This window comes from Muscardinus avellanarius (genome assembly GCF_963383645.1).
Source record: "Muscardinus avellanarius genome assembly, chromosome: 1".
Classification (NCBI taxonomy): domain Eukaryota; kingdom Metazoa; phylum Chordata; class Mammalia; order Rodentia; family Gliridae; genus Muscardinus; species Muscardinus avellanarius.
In genome coordinates this window covers 125,665,254-125,687,582 of record NC_137786.1, presented here as the reverse complement: position 1 = coordinate 125,687,582, position 22,329 = coordinate 125,665,254, and the positions used below count along the sequence as shown (strand labels likewise).

General features: G+C 50.3%; 1 protein-coding gene across 6 annotated transcripts in view; it reads right to left on the bottom strand.

The window, feature by feature from the left end:
• Positions 1-917: 917 nt before the first annotated feature.
• The window catches only part of PKNOX2 (PBX/knotted 1 homeobox 2), a gene marked incomplete at both ends in the record, with an annotated part of 84,286 nt that continues 62,874 nt past the window's right edge, over positions 918-22,329 (bottom strand). For 4 of the 6 annotated variants that reach the window (XM_080714178.1, XM_080714179.1, XM_080714181.1 and 1 more), the window contains 4 exons: positions 918-1,150; positions 2,728-2,906; positions 3,729-3,805; positions 21,450-21,569. In XM_080714178.1, coding sequence (XP_080570304.1) covers positions 918-1,150; positions 2,728-2,906; positions 3,729-3,805; positions 21,450-21,569 — 609 coding nt within the window. The remainder of the gene's footprint in view (positions 1,151-2,727; positions 2,907-3,728; positions 3,806-21,449; positions 21,570-22,329) is intronic. The other 2 variants (XM_080714182.1, XM_080714183.1) reach the window with 1 other exon arrangement.

Sequence of the window (22,329 nt, the reverse complement as noted above, 5' to 3'; positions counted from 1 at the left end):
AGCCTGGGAGCAGAGGGACAGCCTTGGGGACCCGCAAGGGGGAAGATTCTAAGCCACCTGGCTCCATTCCACCCTCTCTGTAGGTCTGTGGAGGGGCTGGAATGTCTGAGAGCTCCATCTGAAGGTGGAGACGCCTAGGTTCTGTTGTTGCAGGAGGTGGGGGCAGCTGTGGTCTTCGAAGTCACCTCAATACGACACCCAGTCCAGGTTCTGCCACCTCCTTGGCTCCTGGATACTGCTCTTAACTACGGGGCGAGCCCACTAGCTGTCAATCTGTTTCCAGGAGAGAGCGAGAAGGAGGTTCTGCTGAGTCCCTTCCCCCTCCCAAGTCCACGCTTTCAGTGCCCAGATAAAGAGCCCTGGAGGGATGAGGTGGAGCCCTGCGGAGGCCAGGTCCCACTCTGGCCCGCAGGTTGTGCTGCCTCAGGCCCTCCCACACCTCTGGCCACCGGGTATGCTGCTGGGCTCCCCTGCCCTTGCATGTCTCTCAAAGCAGTTGAGATTTCTGGGTGTAGACCCCAGACACCCTTTGTCTCTCCCTTCCCTCCCAAGTCTATCCCCTGGAAAAGGCCCACTCTGCAAACAGCATCCATCTGCCATAAGCACAGGGCTTGTAAACAGCTCAAGTCCCTCCGTGGGGGCCGATGGGGCCATCTGCCCTCAGGGATTTGCTGAGTCCAGGTCTCTCTCCTGTCTTTCCATCCAGTCGCTTGACTGGCCCTGCAAAATGGAGTTTTCTGCAGTCTTAGGGAAGGGCGCCTGGTGCTCACGGAAGCTTGGAAGTTGGGAAGGAGCACGGTATCTCCTCTGCATCTCTTCAAGCTACTGATGTGGGGAAGCCAGGGCCCAGTTTCCCACCCTGAAGCCCCCGACACCACTCCTCTCTGCTGGGTGACCAGCGCCTCTGGGCTGCCTGGCTACTCCAGGGAGTCACTGTGTTCCAAGCCCAAGTCGCTGACATTCGTCGTCTGCAGCTCGTCGGCCTCTTCCTCCAGTTCTTCCTCCTCCTCCTCCTCCTCTTCCATCTCATCCTCATCCTCTTCTTCCGTCCCATCCAATGAGTCATCGTGTGCAGCCATCATGGCCTGCTGCATGGCCATTGTGGCATTGTCTGAGGACAGGGACTGCAAGTTGTCCAGGTTGATGGAACCTGTGTGAGAGAGGGCAAGAGTCATGGCTCCGCAGAGGCTGCTGGCTGGCCCAGCAACCTCACACTGGACATGTTGAGTGGACGGGCTCATGGGGGTGCTGAACTCTGTGTTTCTTTTCTTTTTTCTTTCTTTCTTTTTCTTTTCGGAGGGGGTATGCTAGGCAACTGTTCTACCACCAAGCTACACCCCTAGCCCTTTTTATTTATTTATTTATTTATTTATTTATTTATTTATTTATTTATTGGTGGAACTGGGGTTCGTGGAAGCCCTTCTACTTCCGGGCTACACTCCCAGACCTATTTTTACATTTTAATTTGGAAACAGGGTCTCCTGAGCCAGCATGCGTGGCTGGCTTCGAACCTGCGCGATCCTCCTGTCTCTGCCTCCCAAGCGCGGGGATTACAAGCGTGCGCCACCACTCCCGACTTTTTTCTTTTTCTTTTCTTTTTTTTTTTCTTTTTGAGATGGGGTCTTGCTAAGTGACACAGGCTGGCCTGAAACCTGCGATTCTCCTATCTCAGCCTCCAAGTAGGTGGGATGACAGATGCTCTCCATCATGCCTTGTGAGCTCCTGGTGCCCAAGGGACCTGACCCTACACTCTGAATGACCTGCTCTGAAGCCTCCCATCCATCCACTTCAGCTACTCCCTGCCCTGCCTCAAGCTGAAACTCCCCTTGTGGCCATTTACTCAGCATCTTCTGCGTGACTGGGTTAAGCACTTTGGCTTCCTTCTTGACAGTTCTGTAAGGCAGGTATTATTGTCCCTCCTCTAGAGAGGAGAAAACTGAGTCCCAGATGGTTAAGTCGTTAGTTCAAGGGGACACGGTCAGCAATGACAGAACCAAGGATCTCTCCCAGAATGGTCTAGTCCCCCAGTCAGTTTATTTCTGCAGTGCCTCGTAGGTGAGTGGCCCATATAATCATATACATGAACATGTACACGCTTCCACCTCACTGCCCACACGGAGCTGTCTTCACAAGCCAAGCTACAAAACGTGAGCTGATTGAATTATTCATGGTGTGCTAGGCGACTGGCATTAGGAGAGTGTACACGGAGGGTGTGACAGAGAAGCCGGGAGCACAGAGCTCCTCCTGGCCTCTGTTCGCATGCCAGCTGCCTGCCTCGGTATTTATAGACGGCCTTGGCCTTGAGGATCTGTGCAGACACTGGCTGCTGAGAAACTTGGGGTTGTGTGGGAGGGAGGAGGGGCCTCTGCTGAGCAGTCACTGACTAGGGTGACCACCGCCCCCACTCATCTTTGTGAGATTGCTTTGAGCTTGTTAAAATGTGCGCAAGAACATCATCCTTGAGGAGTACTGGGGATTGAACCCAGGGACTTTCTACCTCCGAGGGTCTTGCTAAGCTGCTGAGGCAGGCCTCAAACCTGCAATACTCCTGTCTCAAGTATTGGGATTACAGCATGTGCCACCACACCCGGTGAGCATTCCTTCTTTAAGGCTTTGATGGGGATCAGGAAAGGATGGTCGTCGTGATGAGCAGTGACATCCTTGAATCTTTGCTTTCCAGGAGCCCCCACCGGCCCCATCCAGAGTACCTGTGGCCCCAGCTCTTACCATCGGGGTTCGTTCCTGGGGCACCGCCCTGCTGTTGTAGCACCCCCGCAGCGATCGAGTTGGGCCAGAATCTTTGGGTAGGCCGGTGCTGAGACTTGATCTTCTTGGCTTTGGGGGCGGGGTCTGGGTTGCTGGCATCCAGCATGGGCTGCAGGATGCGCCTCCTGGCATTGATGAACCTGCCCGGGTTAATGGTAGAGAGCTGATCAGTCACTACCTGGGTGGTGTTGGGGGTGGGGCAGAGGAGACTGAGCAGCTCCCAGACTCCATTACACAGGACAGACGAGTTTCCATCCCCTGGGTGGAAAGGCCCAGCAGAGAGAAGCTTTGGGTTCCGGGGAGTTCATGGACTCTCCCGGGACTTATGGGAAGAATGCAAGAGGAGGCATCTGAAATGACCCCCCTCAAGATCCACCAGAATTGAACAGAGAAGGAAAGAGTCAGAACCAAGGGCATTAACTTTTGGCTTCTCCCCAGAAAGCTCAAGGGCCCAAATCTAGGGCCCACCCCATCCATCCAGACCTGGATCTCTGACCTCTGACAGCTCAGCTAGACACAAATAGGAGAAAGAGATCCCTGACAGGTGAGAATGGTGGCTCTCCTTCCTCCTTCCCACTCCAAACTCTGCAGACTGTTTTTGTTACAATCCACACAGAGGTGAGGTAGACCAGTTGACAACTGGCTGTACCTCCTGCAGTAGCTGCAAGCATTTCTGAGTCTCTACCCTGCAGGTGGGGCTCAGGTGCCCAGGTGGTGTTGAGCTTCCAGGAATGCGTCCACACAGTTTCCAGCAGAGGGCGCTGAGAAGCTGCAGATGAAGCCAAGGGTGTCCATTGATTCTAGATGTCTGCTTCCCGCCCAAATGGGAGAAAGAGTGGACTGGCAGCATGCTGAGACTGAGGCAGGCCTGGGCAATCCATCTCTCTTCCCTGTGGTGTGTTCCCCAGCCAAGCAGGTGACCCCCGGGGCTGAAAGCCTTTGAGCAGAAGACTTGAACTCACCAGTTGTTTACTTGCAGGAGGGTGAGGTTTGTCTGGGCTGCGATCTGCCTCTTCTCGTCCTCCGTGGGGTAGGGGTGCTGAAATAAGAGGTGAAGAGTCATGAGGGGTGGGCACTGGTGGCTGGACCCCCTAAGAGACCATGCTTAAATCATGGACAAAACTCTGGGATAGGCAGCCCTAGTGGCTTGGGAACCCAAACTGAGCTAAGTATAATGTTTGTTCCTCAAAGGCAATAGGCCTAGGACTTAGATGGAGGCAAAGGCTCTATACTCTGGCCTCCAGCCCTCAGCCCAGCCCCACGATGGGGTCCAGGAGTCAGCTGATAGCTTCCAAGGCACTTTCCTAGCTTTCTCACCTGATCCATCAGACAGGCAGGTACTCTCAGTAATGGGATTTGCAATGATCCCCAAGGCCCACCAAAGGTGGTAAGCTCGGTGAATGAGCCAATTCTATCTATCAGTTAAATTTAACTAAATTTACTATCTACTACGTGTCCAGACTCGTGCGAGGCATTCTTAGGAGAGAGAAGATAAGCATAACACTGATGTTATCAGTACAGGACTCTAAGCCTGCCAAACACTTCATTTCACCGAAGACCTTCATTGATACTTGGTTGATTGGCAAGTTACATATTGTTTTCCCACTTTACAGAGGAAGAAAGAGATTGACTTTCTTGATACCACTCAAATGGTAGCCCAGCTCAGTTCTCCTGATTTCAGCCTGATATTGTTCATGATGCCACTTTATAAGACTAGGTCAGTGTCTTTGGGGATGGGTTGAGTGATACAGGTGTCTTCTGTGGTCTCGGTACTCTATAGTCCATGCATTAGTTACATGCTTGCTTCATCTTGTAGACTGAACTCCATGAGGGTACAAGATATTTCCTTCCTTCCTTCCTTCCTTCCTGTACTGAATATTAAACCCAGGGGTGTTCTATCTCTGAGCTATACTCAAGCCTTATTTTTTATTTTTTAAATTTTCAAACAGGGTCTCACTAAGTTACCACATGCTGCTGGCCTCCAACCTGTAATCCCTTGTCTCAGCCTCCCAAGTAGTGGGATTACAGGAATGTGCCGCCATGCCCAGCTGCAATGCGGACATATTACTGTGTCCCCAGGGCCTTCAACATCCAAATAGCTGTTGAGTGAAGGAATGCAAGAACAAAGCAACAGATGCTGGGGTTTGGGCCATAAGCACTGAGGAAGCTTGGGTGAAGGGGAAATATGTGGTGGCCAGTGCAGTAAGGAAGACTGGCTGGGCCACATCAAAGAATGGGAAAAGCTGGGCGTGGTGGCGCACGCTTGTAATCCCAGTACTTGAGAGGCTGAGACAGGAGGATCTGGGTTCGCGGCCAGCATCAGGTACTTAGTGAGACCCTCCACAACTTAGTGAGACCCTGTTTCAAAATAAAGAATTTAAAAAATAGGCTGGGGGTATAGCTCGGAGGTAAAATGCCCCTGAGTTCAATCCCCAGTACTTCAAAATAAATAAATAAATAAATAAATAAATAAATAAATAAATAAATATGGGAATCTAGGAAGAGGGTCCTGAGCCCACAGCATGGGACACCACAGATGATGTGTCTCTGGTCTTTGTGTCTTCCCCAGGCGTCAGCACAGTGCCGAGCGGCCAGCAGGCATTGTGAGCATCCAGAATGGGTAGAGCTTGGTCCTGGAAGCTAGGGAGACCTGGGAGCTTTGGAACAGAGGACCAAGCCACCCAGCATTCTCAGACTGGACCATTCCTTTTGACTGTGGTGGTAATAAAAAACTATCGCTTGTGCTTCTTAAAGTCCCTGGGACTGGGACTCACAGTCTTGCTCCATCATGGTCAGCTGTGAGATCTCAGGCATGTTAGGGAACCCTATGTTACCAAGTCACTTGAAAGGTTAAGTGACATTATCCTTGTAAAGCGCTCAGTAAAAGGCAGCTCTTCATATTATTATTCTGGGGCGACATGGGCAAGGTGTTTCAAGCTCTCTCAGGAAAGTGTTTGAGATCAACAGCCTTGGAAGTACTCTCATTACCAGTGACAAAAAGAAGCAACCTCTTCAGCTGGCCTCCGCAGCCCCCGAGTGGAGCAGTTGAAGGGATCGGGACCATGAGTTGTTTTAATTCACACCTTTGACCCTGACCGCCACACCAGAGCAGCAGGGACTTGTGATTCATACAATATTAAGATTCTAACAAGAAGGAAAGCACACCAGTGTTAAGGGAGCCGATTTCAAGCTAATTGGGAAGGAGCAGATGGAGGCCAGAGGGAGAGATTGCTGGGTAGAGGAGAGGACTCTGGGAGTTCTGACACCTGGGGACAGTGGTGTTCCTGTCCTACCCACTGGCTCTATGGGGTCTGACCTCACTCAGGGGAAGGAGCCAGCATCCTCCCTGCCCATGGCCGACAGATCTGTGAATAAAAGTCCTCCCTCATTATCTGCAGATGACTGTTTCCAGGACCCCATGGATACCAAAATCCGTGGATGCACAGATCCCTAACATATTGGCAAAGCATTCACACATCCTCCTGTATGCCCACACCATCTCGATTCCTTCTAATACCTCACACAATGGAAATGCTACCTAAATAGTTGTTATGCCACATTGTTTAGGAAATAGTGACAAATGTACATGCTCAGTACAGACACAATTTTCTTTTTTTTTTAAAATATTTTTCAATCCACAGTTGGTTGAATTTATGAATGAGAAACCTGTGGGTACAAGTGCCAGCAATGTGACAAAAATCCAATGCACTGGCCTTCGTGCGCGTGTATGCCCTCCATCCCCCCACGGTGACATGCTCTCCATTTGGGGCTTTGGTGAAACACTGTCACTGGTCAAATCCCCAGGGAGGCCTTTCTCAGCTTCCCAAGGCGAAGCAAGTCACCGCTGCCTCTGAAAAAAAAATGCCTGGAATTCACTGTATGGTGACACTGTCTCCCCAGGGGCCATGAGCTGCGCTCAGGTGGGGACCTGTCTCATTAGATATTGTCGTCTCTTCTGCATCCAGTGAAGTGACAGCAAAGCGGTCCTGTTCAACAATGGCTCATGAACAGGTGAACAAAAGAGCGCAGAAAGGAGACAGAGACTTGTCTCCTGAGCAGAGCCAGGTCGTCCAGCAGACCGAGCTGGATCATCCACCTAGCAATCTGCTGCACCCTGGTTGTGCAAGTGAGAAGCATCCACAGCTTAGACCTAAGGAGGGGGGAAGGCTGAGGGCATCATGCTAAAAACCTGTTGGGTATTAGGAGAAGGGGAGGTTTGACTGGTCCAGGGAGGCTTCTCAGACAGGTGGGGCCTGAATCAGACTTGAAAGGTGGTCTAGGCAGGAACTTCGCACCAGGGCTCTCAGTGGACCTGGTTAATGCAATTCTCTTTCACTGGTAAATTCTCTCAAGAGGAGAAGTCGCCAGCCTCCTTGCAAGACAGATGTTTGCTGAATCTAAGGAGGCTGGTGCAGGCCTCCAACTGCGTGGATATGGCACAGAAAGTGACATGCTTCTGTCTGATGGAGACCCATGAGAGGCCGAGCCGCCAAAATCCAGCTGGCTGTTCTCAAGGATAAGGATGTAAGCCCTTCCCATTCCCGGTACCAGTCCCCCCCGCCCCCTCTCCCTCCTGGAACCAGCAGCTCAGGAGGTACGAGGTGGAGGCTGTGGTGAGTTGCAGCATTCAGTCCAGCTCTGGGAACAGGTGTGTCCGCCAGAACATTCCTGGCTCTGCGCCAATGTGTTTATGGGAGCCATCCAGCTCGCACACCCGCCTCAGACCGCATGATTCCTGCAGACAGAGTCAAAATAGTCCTGGCCCCGGGTACAGTGCGACCAGGCTGGTGCTACTTTTAGCACAATTGGAAAGGCATGAGGCCAAGGATGGGAGGAGGCTGAAATGAAACCCCACTGCCATCAAGCCATGGCCGCCACTCTCTGATCATTATTTGGAGGACCTGATTTCCCTGGAGGTAGGCGGGAAGGGCCCAGGCAATAGCTCTCTAGAACTGGACAATTTTTCTTTGAGAAAGGAGAATAGAAGAGAAAAGAAAATTCCAGAGCCTTCTCAGGGCCAGCCTTAAGACTCCTATGCTGGGCCATGCTACTGGCAGGAAAGAGACTTTGGTGACGGGGTCCAGTCCTGCCCAGCCCTTGGCAGCTGGGAGACCTCAGATATCTGTTTTATGTGTTCTATTCTTAGTTTTCTCAGCTTAACATGGAAATAGCAAAACCGTATGCATCTCTTGGACTCGGGGGATGACTAAAGGAAGTAACACGTGTTCCATTGATACATTTGGTGCCGTGGACCAAAACCTCCCAGACATCATCTAACTGAATATTCAAGGGCTCCACAGACGTATTTACATGAACTGGATGGTTTGTGGCATCTGGAAGTTCCTCTGAAATCTAGCCTAAATTCTTTCCCAGCCCTCTCCAACACCTCCCCTTTGTAGCTCCACAGCTACAAAGTCTTGAGTGTCCCCTGGGCTCAGAGGCCTCAGAGAGCAGCCTTCAGTGTGAAGAGGGGCTTCAGCCCAGGTGCTGGCCAGAAGGAAGCTCAGCCAGCGCTGGGTTCTAGGTCCCCGGCCACCTTTTTTTTTTTTTTTTTTAAAATCAAAACACATCCTGTCATCATCCTTCCATCTCCTCCTTTATGCACATCTTACCATGATGAGGCTGGCCAGATGAGCAAGGGATAGGTACACAGGGAGCATCTGCCTGTGGGTGTCACTGGGCCTGTGTTGCTGCTGGAGTGGGGCTTGGAGTCTGACTCAGAGCAGGGAGCCTTCTCCTGGGTTCCTGCCAGCACCCTCTCCTCTCACTCCTCATAGCTGTGGCTGCCTGTGCATGACACCCTCCAGAGGGAGGCAGCCTGCAGGGCCCTGGCCCTCAAATGGCCACACCCACCATCTCCAGGGTGCTGCTGATAGAGGATGGACCCTGATTGTCCAGATGCTTAAGATGAGAAGAGTGAGCCTCTTAGAATACAGGGAACCATACTTAGTCACCTGTGGAATTTCTCCTCCTATGACTGCCTTTGCTCAGACCTCACAACCTTTCATTTTCTCTCTTATTTTTACCCTTGCCCGCCCCCCCGTGAAATTGTGCACTACTGGAAGAGTACAAAGGATTAAAATGTCGAGCATCATGTACTTTCACAAAGCAAGCACCCATGTTACCGCACCAACCCTGTCCAAAGAGAGGATACAAACACACTCCAAGAACCTCCTTCTGTCCCTCCATCACTTCCCCATCTATCTCCATCCTCAAGAAAACCTCATTTTTATGAGAATTACTTTCTTACTTTATAGCTTTGCCACTTAAGTTACATCCTTCAACACAATGGCTTAGTTTTGACTGGAGTTTGAACCTATATTAATGGAATCATTTATCTAGGGTTGTTCTGCGTGACTGTAGTTACTCGTTTTCATTGTTGCAGACTTTTCTATTGTGAAAATCTACTTCCCTCCATTCTTCACTCCACAATCTTGAAAATGATCCTCTTTCCCTCTGGTATCTATTTTAATCCATTTTTCACCCTGAAGCAAAATTGGCCCTTCTTAACTTTCCTCCAACCCCTGCAGAAGCCAGGCTCATCAGATGCCCCTTCTGTGAGCTCTGAGCACGTACTGTCTGTCATACTACTAGAGTGATCTGTTCAGCTATTTGTCACCCAAAAAGATGAGCCACAGGGCTTTGAGAAAAAAGGGCATGCCTCTTCTCACTCTTCCACATCAGTTTTGAGAATTCCTGGCCCTTGGGAGTGTTCAGTGCCTTTTCCCCCCTTGGTTGTGGGGATTAAACCCAGGGCCATTTCACCTCTGAGCTACATTCCCACATATTTATTTTTATTTTGAAACAGGATCTCACTAAGTTGCTGAGGGTCTAAGTTGGTGGGGCTGGCCTCAAACCTGTGATTCTTTTATCTCAGCCTCCCACGTACTGGGATTACAGGTGTGCACCACTGTGCCTGGCCTCCAATGCTTATCCGTTGGATGAACAAACATGGCGGCTTGGGAATAAATGGTACTTCTCACCTTTTCTTTTCTCACCTTTCTCTTTGTGCATGCCTGTAGGTGTGTAGGGGGATGGGGCATCAGTGGTTTGGACTCCCCAGGAATACTACCTAGAAGCAGGTTGCTATCCTGGAATTGATTGTCGAATGCATATAAATGTATTTTTGTTGTTTTTAAAATTATTTTGATTTTTCTGGGACTGGGTCTTGAACTTTATGCTATACCCTGGCCCTTTTTACTTTTTATTTTGAAACAGCATCTTGTTAAATTGCTGAGGCTGGCCTCAAACCTGTGATCCTCCTATCCCAGCCTTTCATGAACTGGGATTCCAGGCATGCGCTGCCATGCCTGGCTCGAATGCATGTTTGTGGGATGTGAGGGAGATATGTAAGAGCCCACCAAAGTGTACAGACTGTGTCTCTAGAGGGGTCATGAAGATAGCACTGTGAGAGGTAGGCGAGGACGTGGACTCCACAGCCAGATGGCCTGGGTTTGAACCCTGGTCCTGCCTCTCAGAAGCTCAAGACATCGGGCAAGTTTCCTATTCTCTAACACAGGGCAATCATTGTACCACCTCAAGTTTGTTACAGGAATTGCACACGTTAACAGTATTTGAAAAGTACTTAGAACAGGTGCCTGGCACACTCTACGAGCGTTAAAAACAAATAACAAATAAATGAATAAATATCTGGCTGGATGTGCATGGCTCCTTCTCTGAAACAGCTGCAGGTTGTTTCCTGGGCCGGTGGAGCCTTCCAGACCTGTGCACCTGTCTCGGCTCCTTTTCCCCGGGAAGCTCTGCCTCCTGCCTGCTGGGGCTGCTCTGGGGCCCATTGTGTACGTTCTGCGTGCCTCTTCTTCTAATCTGGGTCTCAGGCTCCTTGGGTGAGGTTATGAGATTGCAAATGTCCCACGGCATTTTCAGGCAGAATCTCTTAGCACTGCAGATGCTGTGGGTGTCCTGGGGCCTCACACTCCCTTCCCTCTTGGCGCACCCACCCAACCCTGTGGCCCACTTGCCTGCTATCCACCAAGCCCAGTCTCGGGGCTCCCACCTTCCTTCACTGCCAATGTGGCACACATCCCGGGATGCTGCCTCCAACGCTGCCGTCCTCCCTGGGGAGCCGGGAGGTAGCTTCTGCCTATCTCCTTCAGCGGTCTTGTGCTGCAGGCAGGAATTGGAGGCCTAATGACTCTCTGGCACTGGGAGAAGCTTGCAGGCAGGACCCCAGCTGGCTCGGCACTAGCCCCCCAGAGTGCCTGTGGTGTAGATGCCTGAGCACCCTCATTGGGAAACCTGACCGGCCGTGACAAGGGGCCACGCAGCACCTGCCCTGCCATGCAAACCACCAGGCTCCAAGGGTGAGAATAAGGGGTGACGGGGAATTCATACTCAGAACACACGGCGGGGGTAGTGTCAGTCAGGATCACAGTGGCCTTGATGCTCATTTGGGAGCTAGCTGTCATCCAAGATGACCCCTCCACTTCTCTTCCTATCCAGTCTTAAAATCGAGCTACCCTTAAGGCCCAGCCCAGATGGCAAAACCTTCCACTAAATCCTGTTACCTTAGCATCAAGAGAGCCTTGTTGTGGTTTAGGATTGGAGTGGTGTCCAAGGGCTCATATCTTGAAAGCAGGTACTCATGGTGACAGTGCTCAGAGGTGAGGTAATTGTGCCTGGGTTCTAGTCTGATCATGGGATGATCCACTGCTTTACTGATTTACTGGGTGGTGACCTGTAGAGGCAGGTTGCTGGGCTGTGGCCTTGGGGACTGTCTCTGTCCCTGTTGCTCTCTCTGCTCTCCTGGGGCTCTGAGATAAGCTGCTTTCCTCTGACACATGCTGTGCTTCCATGAGGTCCACCTTGAAGTTGGCCGACTATGGACTGTGCCTCTGAAACCATGAGCCCAGAGAAATCTTTCCTCCTCCATTGTTGTTTATAGCAGATAGTTTGGTCACAGCAACAGAAAATCAGCCTCAAAGTTCCCTGAAGCCAGCCTGTCCTGTAGGACAGGAGCCCTTCAAACAGCATTCCCCAAATAAGGTAGAGGTGTGCAGGACAGCGCCCCCCCCATCCCTGCGTAGGGCCTGGGGCAGTGATAGTCTCCTGGGGGTCTCTGGCTGCAAGCAGCTAATGAGCTCAGGATCCCTGTCCATAGGTGTCCTCAGAAGGCGGGGAGCTCAGCTCTGCAGTGCCACCCTCACTTAGCAGCAGCCCCTTACTCTGATGGTTGGGAAGCTCTTTCTGTTGAACTCAAATCTTCCTCCCTATTCAATCCAATTGGAGAATCCTCGGAGGCCATACAGAGGTCTGCAGGACCACCTTCACCCAAGAACAATGGCTTCCACCCCTTAGGGGATGCCAGGGTTTGGAGCTAACTTTGGACACATACACTGCGTAGAGTACTACTCTGCTGAAGCACTTGACATGTGTTCTCATCGAATTTTCAAGACGCCAAAAAACTAGGCATTGTTATTCCATTTCACACAAGAGAAAACTGAGCTGAGAGAGGTTGAAAATGGTGCTCCATGGCCTCTACAGAGGTCCGCCTCTCAGGCTTTAGACACTGTTGATCATCTTCGCCATAGGTAGGTAATTCTCTCTTCATGTTAGGAGGAGGAAATCGGCATTAGAGAAATTGTTTGACCTATTTGAGTCACAGAGCAAGTAAAAAATGGAGCTGGGACCCATTTCGGTATGAGTCTATATCCAAAGTCCCGGTGTTTGTGCTGTGCCACGCTGCCTCTGATGAACAGCAGCGTCTGCCTCCCTTTTCTGCAGGACAAACATCCCTCTTTTCATTGAGAATGTGCTTCCTGCTGCTCACCAGAACAGATTTTTCTCCATCCTGGCTGCTCAATTCTGGACATGAGTGTCGAAGGACGTTTTGCAACCTGATACTTGGTCCTGAACGCACTATTCCGATGAATTTGACAGCACAGGTGACCAACCTCTTGCCTGTACCCACCCTCCATTCTCAAGCCCCGTGAGTGTCTGCTTTTGTTTGGCAGCACTCAATTCCATCATGGGTTGATCTCCTTGGTTTGTGTGTAAAGTTTTGTTTTTTTTTTTTTTTTTAAGACACTTTCACTGTGTTGCCGAGACTGGCATTGAACCTCTGGGCTAAAAATCTTCCTGTTTCAGCCTCCCAAGTAGCTGGGACTAGTGTACCATCATGCCTGGTTTTTTGTTTGTTTGTTTGTTTTTGTTTGTTTGTTTGTTTTTTGGTGGTACTAGGAATTGACCTACCCAGGGGCATTCTACCTCTGAGCTACTCTCATCCTTTTTTATTTTTTATTTTAAAACAGGGTATCACTAAGTTGCTGAGGGACTTGCTAAGTTGCTAAGGTCGGCCTTGAACCTGTAATCCTCCTGTTTCAGTCTCCCAGGTGCTGGAATTATAGGTGTGCATCACCATACCCAGTAATGCCTGGCTTTAAATTTATTTTTCCCCAGTGTTGAAGATGGAACTCAGAGCCTTGTGCATGCCAAGCAAGTGCTCTACCACTGATCTATCCCTAGCCTAGCTTATAAATTTATGTGTATAATCATTCCCCTAGTTAAATGATTATCCCTTTAACTGCTAAAATCATGCCTTATACCTGAAACTTAGGTGTTAGTGAATAGATTTGTTATTTGGAACTTAGACTATGTTTTCCAATAGAAATAAACTATTTTTATTTATTTATTTTTTGCAGTACTGGGGATGGAACCCAGGGGCATTCTACCTCTGAGCTATACCCCCAGCCCTATTTTTTATTCTTTATTTTGAAACAGAGTCTCACTGAGTTGCAAAGGATTACACTAAGTAGCTGAGGCTGTCCTCGAACCACGTTCCTCCTGTCTTAGCCTCCTAAATGCTGGGATTACAAGCAGGTGCCACCACACCTGGATTAGTAACGAACTATTTTAAGAATAGGTAGTTTTCCTGGCTCATCTCAAGGCCAATTTGGTCAAAAGTCTGTATTCAAGTGAAGAGGGAACCATAGGATTCAGGAGGGACAAGCAAGAGATCTTCCTCTGCTTCCAGGAGGGAACTAGACCTGGCTATCTCTGACAACTGTGGCTGCACTGTCAGCCTCTACTTTTTGGACTGAGCACCTCTTCTCACAAGCCCCAAGGCCCTTTGACTTAGGGCTTCAAAGTCAAATCCCATGAACCTGTGTCCATGACATGATAAGGCTTTCATCAAAGTCTCAAAAAGCAGGGGCCTTGAGAGGTTTAGAACAACTGCCAGAAGATTCTCCATTCTGCCTTGCCTCCTCCCAACCACTAAAAAGCACTGCCCAGCGAGTACTGGTGTTCTTCATGTGAAACTCATCTTAGCTAAGTGGCAGTAGAGAAGCCAGCTTTGAACCAATTCACGCTGAACTGTGAGTGAACGGTGGCCCTGTGTACTCTGCACGGCATGAGGGATTTTTGCAGGGATTGACAGAAAATGCATCCGATCGGCAGGATTGCAGGCACTGTGCACAAATTAAAGGAAAAAGTAGCAAACAGGAACAGAGTCATCCCCCTATGCCATTTTCCTTGCTTTGTTAAGGGTTCTTACTCCCCTCCACAAATTCCTTAACAGTTTCAATGTTTCTCTCCACATTTTCCAAGACAGAGCACTGCATGAAGGCTCCCAGGGTGGAACAGAGGCATTGGGAGTGGTACCTGTGCCCGTGCCAGGGCAAAGTACTTCACACTGTGATCTTATTTCATCCTCATGACAACCCTATCAACTGGGCTGTTGTGATCCCATTTCACAGTAGAGCAGACCCAGGAGGAGGAAGGCCAAGCAACTCAGTCCAGGTCCTCAGTGAGGCAGAAGGGTGGTGACTGATGCCAGATGCCATGTCCTTTCCGTAGACCACATTCTTTTAGTTTGTAGGGATCATCACCGTCTGTAAGTCAGGTGGGCAGTAGCTCCTGTCAGTGTGCCCCAGAAAAGGATATCAGTATAATTCCCAGGACTTAATCCTGCACAGGGAAGTGACAAGGCATGCAGAGGGTGTTTGTAGGGTGATCAAGGTGCACGGTCACAGGCTGGTTCCACCTGGACACACCCTCCTTGGCTAGGAACCCCGTGTGAGGTGCTAGGTGTGGGGAAGTGTCTGTAAGATAATGACAGGCTCGGAAATCACGCGGAGTGCATGAATATTCACAGCAGTGTTACACAGAAGCCAAAAGGTGGGAGTAACCAAATGCTCATCAACTGGAGAAGAGAGAAACAAATGTGGTATATCCACAGGATGGAATATTACTCAACCCCAAAATGGAACAAAGTACTGGCACAGGCTGCAGCACAAACGATCCTTGGAAACATCATGCTCGGTGAAAGAAGCAAGTAGACCAGGATGCCACGTTACCTGATTCCACGCATGTGAGATGTTTGGAATAGGCCCTAGAGACAGAGAGTAGATTCCAGGTTGCCAGGGGCACAGGTGCTGGCTAACGGGTATGGAAATTACATGGTGGTAAGGATTGCATGGCATTGTAAATAAATGAAATCCACCAAAGTGTACATTTTTGTGTGTGTGTGGGTTTGGGGATGGAACCCAGGGGCATTTGACCTCCGAGCTACACCCTCTGCCCTATTTTTTTACTCTGTATGTTTGAAACAGGGTCTCACTAAGTTGCGGAGGGCCTCACTAAGTAGCTGAGGCTGTCTGCGAACCGCAACCCTACGGTCTCAGCCTCCCGAATGCTGCAATTACAAGTGTGTGCCACCACGCCCGGCGAAAGTGTACATTTTAAAAGGGTAAATCTTAAGGAATGTGAATTATGTCCCAGTTCAAAAAATCATCAGAGAAGGCTGTTGGGGCTTTTTGTGCTCTCAGCATTTCGACCACAGCAGAGTTCTTTTGGGGCCCTTCAGCAAGCCCTGGGGTCTGTGAGGCTGGGTAGAGAGGGGTACAGGGGACCAGTGCTCAAAGACAGCTGGGCCTGCTGATGGATGTGACAGGTGGCTTGTGGGGCAGCCAGAGGTCAGAGGCCAGTGTCACTGTGAGGTCTGGCCTGGGCATATAGAAATCCTACACCTTTTCTAGGCTGCTGAGAGTTGGATTCCCTTTTCCTTTTAGTGTGGTGCTGATGGTTGAACCCAGGGGTGTTTAATCACTGAGTTACACACCAGCCCTATTTTTTTATTCTTTATTTTGAAACAGGATCTCACTAAGTTGCAGAAGGCCACACTAAGTAGCTGAGTCTGGCCGCGAACCTGCGATCCTCCTGTCTCAGTCTCCCAGGGACTGGGATTATAAGCGTGCGCCACCACGCCCAGATCAGATTTTTCCCTTTCCTGTCCCTAGACTCTGCATGGGAGCTAAACATGTCCATGGTTTCTTGGGTCAGTGTGGAGGTAGTAGAGTCAAGTGGGTGGGATGTCAAGCACCAGGTTACACACTTCTGGGTTCAGATTTCTTGTAATCCTATTCCTTGTGTGATCTTGTGAAACATTTTTCCCTCTCTGAGTCCCAGTTTTGCTGTGTGCAATGGCACAGGCCTGTAATTTCAGTACTTGGGAGGCCGAGATGGGAGGATTGCTAGTTTGAGACCAGCCTCAGTGGTAACTGAGGACAGCAGCCATATCTATCTCCTAGGGTGCTAGAGTGGGTTAAATGAGACGGTGCGCTACAGCACCAAGCATAGATGCTGGCACTCTGCGGCAACCCACGCAGGAGAGGCTGTAGGGGCCTGATTCTCCTCCAAGACTTCCTGGCACACAGAATAGTCTGCAAACTGCTCGTGTGCTGGGGTGGTGGCGGCATGGAGGTCTGTCATGATTGGGGATGGAATGAGCAGAATCACCTGGCGGGACAGGGTGACACAGGGCTTGGGAGCCAGGCATGCTGGGGCGGAGCTGGGAAGGAGGAACAGCAGCTCCCCCTCCTCCACCGGGAGGATCCTCTGTTTCTGTCAAGGCTCCTGCCCCACACGGGTTTGCTAAAGAAGGATTGCTTCCAGCAGTTTAGCCTCTTTCAGCCAAAATGCACTAGCAAGAAAATGTCACTGGATTCTTGAGGGACACAGCAGCCAGCCGCTAATGGCTGACACCCCCCCCTCCCAGCCCCAATCTTACTGCAGCTTGACAGCAAAAAGGCTCTGGGATCTCACCCTCACCCCAACAGCGCCCGGTCACCTGAACACAAGCCCGTACTGCCAAGGCCACAGGGGAGCAAAAATGACACAAGCCTTGGACACAGGACAAAGGGAACCACGAATCCTAGCTTTGGCCCGCAGGAAAGAAGGCCATGGAAACAGCCAGGATTCATTAAAGAAATGCTCAAGATCAACATCGTGGCCAAGGTTGCAGATGATGTAATGTTCTCCATTTCTTCTGTCAACCATAACAACTGCGGTCCTTGAGATAAACAGACTGCTTTGTAGAATGTGTGCGGCCAAATCATCCACTTATCAGAAAGCCATCAGTGCCGGAATCCAGATGTGTGTATGCCAGTTATGCAAGGCACTGCAATTCTGTAATTTTCTGAACTCGCTTGTAGACCAATGAACTAGGAGTGCAGAAAGAAGGTTACTTTTGCTAAGGACACCAAGTAGAAAAATCGGGAAACTCTTGAGACTCAGATTTGCTTACAGAATGCTGGTCAGGATCAGGTGAGAAGATATAAGAGAAGAAGCTGGTGTGGTGGTGCACATTTGAATCCCAGTACTTAGGAGGCTGAGACAGGAGGACAGTAGCAGTTTCACTGCCAGCCTCAGCTACTTAGTGAGGCCCTCTGCGATTTATTGAAACCCTATTTCAAAAGCATAAAGAATTGAGAAAGGGGGCTGGAGTGTAGCTCGGAAGTAGAATGCCTCTGGGTTCAATTCCCCATACCAGAAAAAAGATGAAGAAAAAAAAAGATTGGAATATACAATAAAAATTTCAGAAAGATCCTGTAGCCTAATTATCTCCCAAATGTCAATGTTCTTATTTTATTTTACCTTAAAATGATGATTATTATTATTGGTACGTACTGGAGGTTTAATTCAGGGGCATTCAATCTCTGAGCTATATCTCCAGCTCTTTTATTTTTTTATTTTGGAACAGGTCTCACTAAGTTGCTAAAACCCTTCTAGGTTGCTGAGGCTGGTCTCAAACCTGTGATCCTCTGGGATTGCAGGTGTATGGTGCCATCAAACCTGGCTAGCACATAGACCTGACACACATACATACACTGGGTAAATTTCTGTGTGAGCCAGTGGGCTCTCAGGATTAGATGATGGTCAAATCCATATTACAAGCCGGGTGTGGTGGTGCACGCTTGTAATCCAGTACTTGGGAGGCTGAGACAGGTGGATGGCGGGTTCGCAGCCAGCCTCAGCTACTTAATGAGGTCCTCTGCTTAGTGAGACCCTGTTTCAAAAAAAATAAAGAATAAAAAATAGGGCTGCAGGTGTAGCTCAGAGGTAGAATTCCCTGGGTTCCATCCCCAGTATTGAAAAAAAAAAAAAAACTGGTATTACAGATCAAGATGACACATCAGCCATTTATGAAAACTAATTTTCACAAATGTTGGGCCTCAGCCTCAAAAAACATCCTCTTGGTCCACTGTTCTAAAAAGTTCTAAGGAAACGATTTCTTAAGTACTGACTGTGTGCTGGATTTGTCTCTTTATGGATATTCTCTTATTTATTTTTTACAACCATGAGCAATAAATATTATCTTATTTTTTCAGCCTGCATCCTGAAGCTAGAGGTACACCTGTGTCTATATGTGCATAGATAACCAGGCTGTGGTCTGCAGGAGGTGGTCAGGGGACGGCTGTGGTCTGCAGGGGGTGGCTGTGTCTACAGGGGACAGCTGTGATGATTGTTTCCTAGAGTAGCCAGGACCCCTCCTACTCAGCCCAGCAGTCCTGCGTCCTGACTTTGGAGGCCCACGGCCACTTCCTTCTCATCTCCTGATGCCGCCTCAATGAAGGCATCAGTTGCAGAAGAACGTTGCCAATGGCAGGTGCTTTCCCTCTGGCACCTGCAGCTGCGCGCACTTCCAGGCTAGGGAGGAGAATAGAGTGGGTGGGAAAAGGCTCACACTCAAGCTTTCTGGCAAGCCCTCTACCTGACCTCGGTCTCTTTTCAAAGCCAGGCTGGAGCCTTTCTTCTTTTCTGCTTGGTGCTCAGGTCCCTCCTCTCTCTTCTCCACTTCTCCCTCCTTCTATCTTCCCAAATCCAGCTGGAAATGACCAGGGAGTGGAAAGAAGAGCTTAAGCCATGAAAGGAGGCTCAGGAACAGAGGACAGGACAGGAGCTGTCCCAGGCGAGAAGTGAGACACAGCCACAAAGGGCTGAGAGGGCGGCCGTTCAGTCTCAGGAGTAAGCTGCACACGGGGAGTGCGAGGCAACGAGGTGGGTTCATATTAGTCTTCAAAAATGCACAGGGTCGCTGAGTAGAGTGGCACACACTTGTCATCTCAGCACTTGGGAGGCTGAGACAGGAGGATCACAGATTCAAGGCCAGCCCCAGCACTTAGCAAGGTTCTCCCCAACTTAGTGAGACACTTTCAAAACAGAAGATAAAAGGATTTGGGGGGGCATAGTTTGGAAGTAGAATGCCCCTGGGTTTAATCCTGAGTACCAAAAAATAAATAAATAAATATAAGCATGTGGGTAGGAGGTGAAGGAGGAACCGTAATGTGCATCTATTGAGCACCTCAGGTGTCAGGGTCTTTATAACGATTTCGTAGCTTCATCATGATTTTCACAAGAGGTGAGCTTGGCCAGGTTACAGATCAAGAGGTGACGCCGAGATTTGAGTCCAGGTTTGGGTGCCTCAAAAACCCATGAGTTTTCTACCACTCCCACTGCCCGTAGTGACGCCTTCCACGCTACAGTGGGCGGAGCCTGGTTCTGGCCCACTAGGGATGGGAGTAGCTTCTGCTGCCCTGGTCTTGGTTATGACAGACAGTCCAGTGCACAGATGACAGGCTTTCCCTAGGAACCCCCTTCCCCGTGGTGAGCTCATGGGGCCACCAAGTCTACCTGAACACGTTGGCATTCTGTTTTTTGTTTATTTGTTTGTTTTCGCGGGTCTGGGGATGGAACCCGGGGGCATTCTACCTCCGAGCTACACCCCCTGCCATATTTTTTATTCTTTATTTTGAAACAGGGTCTCACTAAGTTGTGGAGGGCCTCACTGAGTAGCTGAGGCTGTCCGCGAATCATGATCCTCTGGTCTCAGCCTCCCGAATGCTGGGATTACAAGCGTGCGCCACCAGGCCCGGCCGTGTTGGCGTTCTGACATATGGAACCAGAACAGACAGAAACACGGGGCACCACCCCATGTGCTCTGGGCAGCGCTGGCCCTGGCTCCTGGCCTCCTTGCCTAGGCTCAGGTCTGGAGCTCTCTCCACCCTCTTCTCCCCTCCTTAACCCTCAGCCTCCAGCCCCTCCTTTACATCAGCCTTCTAAATTGACAACTCAGGCCTCCAAACTAGACAGGGATTTCAAAATGAGCCTGCTCATCACCACGTCCCAAGAGCAGGGTGGGGAGATGCAGAGATCTGGCCCCATGTCTATTGTCTGGAGCGACTCTTCCCATGCTCTGGGGTGCGCGGGCCCAGTGCCTCTGAGGCACGATCCCTAAGTCCACAGTCTCCTCCTGCCACTGAAGTCTGAGCCCTGTCAGAGTGCTGTGGTCTTAGGGACTCTTCTTGACTGAGCCCTTCATTCCCATGATCCATTTGATTTCTCTTTTCTCTGAAGAAAGATCTCCCCTCAGCCCTAGTTCTTCCCACAGTTTACAGGCCAATGTGTCCCCAGTCTTCGCATCTGTCCCGTATGTGTGTGTATACTTATGAGTGCTGATATGACTGCCAGGAAAATGCCTGCAGTCCCAGAATGTGCCTCTCCAGCCCAGGACACACACGCACGCACACACACACACACACACACACACACACCATGGCATTGGCCTTTCTTCAATGCTACAGCCCTCCAAAGTGCTACTGGGGATTGGACTTTTGAAGTCCTTCCAAATGATTTACCAAAGGCTTGCCTTTTGCAACAGACACCACGCACAGACGCACCTGACTCCCGCCATGTTATGTGCACACAGCAGACTCTTTGTAGACACGGTGATTAAGCCCGAGGCAGTGCCATTTCACAAAAGCGGCGACCCGGGCTTATGGCAGCGGCTGTTCTGTGGCACAGAGCCGAGCGGTGACATGACCCCGGCTGCCCTGCAGAGCCGCTCTCCCACCTCAGTGCCTGTGCTGTGCCTCATGCAGTTGCTCCACCCCACGGGGAGATGGGCATGCACTCTGCTCCCCCAGCAGAACGGGCACTAGAGTCCTGGTGGCCGAGTGGCATGCTCTTCCTCAGGGGAGGGCCCTGGTCTAGTGCCCACAATCCCTCCCCTGCACCTGGGCACTTGCCCAGGGTGGACTCTCTTCAAAGTGCTCGTCTCCATCACCTCTGCTGCTTTCACCTTTTCTTTCGTTTTCTCTTTCTCTTCTTCTTCTTCTTCTTCTTCTTCTTCTTTTTTTTTTTTTTTTTTTTTGACATGGCAACAGCAAGTGCTAGAAAGGCTCCCAACTTTAGGTCCCACTGATGCCTCCCTTGAGCTGGCCTCCAGGTGCCATCTCTAAGAGAGCTCTGTCTCCGAGGCCACACCCTCTGCAGGTCTGACATCAGGATCAGTGGCTCCACACACCCTGCTGTGGCTCCCAGGTGTGCATGTGCATGTACACACACACACACACACACACACACACACACACACACACACTCACCATGAGATGTTGGAAGAGCCAAGAACGCATTATATTGGTGGCGTGCTTGGGCAAGACTCCTCGTTTGTTCTTGGACTTCTTATCCTCATTGTCCAGGAGGGAGGTGAGGTCAAGGTTAACCTTCAGGGCACGTGGAGAAAAAATCAGCATCAGCAGCCTGTGAGGCCAGCAGCTAGGGACCTGTTGCCATAGAGACGGCAGGCTCTCGCTGCCAACCCCCTTTCCCAACTCATTCCTGGGGCCCTGGGGACATCACCTTCCCTTCTCCCCCGCCCCACACCAGCGCCTCAGAGAACAGAGATGAGGCTTGGGGCAAGGGGAGGAGGAAAAAGAGGAGGTGAAGGGGAGGGGGGAGTGGAGGGGTGTGAGAGGGGATGGAGGAAACGAGGTCATGCAGACAGAATTGAAGACACGAATTCGCCATAAACCATCTCATGGTTATTTGCATTTCTGCAGTGCTTTACAGCTTGCCAAGCACTATCCATCACCCGGGTTAATCCCCGCAATGGCCCTGTGGGTTGGCTGGGCTGTGTGCAGTTGATGCTAATCCCCCTTTATCAATAAGAACTCTGAGGCTTGGGGAGGTTAGAGGACTTATCCAAGATCACAGAGCTTATGTCAGACCTCAGCCTCTGACTTCAGATCTTTCTACAGATCTGCACTCTCTACTACCGAGGTACCGAGTAGCTCTGTCTGGAGACAGGAAGAGAAGTGCAGGGTCCTTTGATGTAAACTCAGGAGGCAGCAAGATCCCAGATGCTGATTAAAACCTTTCCCAGACCCAGCTTCTTATCTGCAAAGCAGGGGTAATGATACCTTTTAGAGAAATAGGGTGAAATGAGCTACTCGTACAAAGTGCCTAGCAGAGAGCGAGCAATCG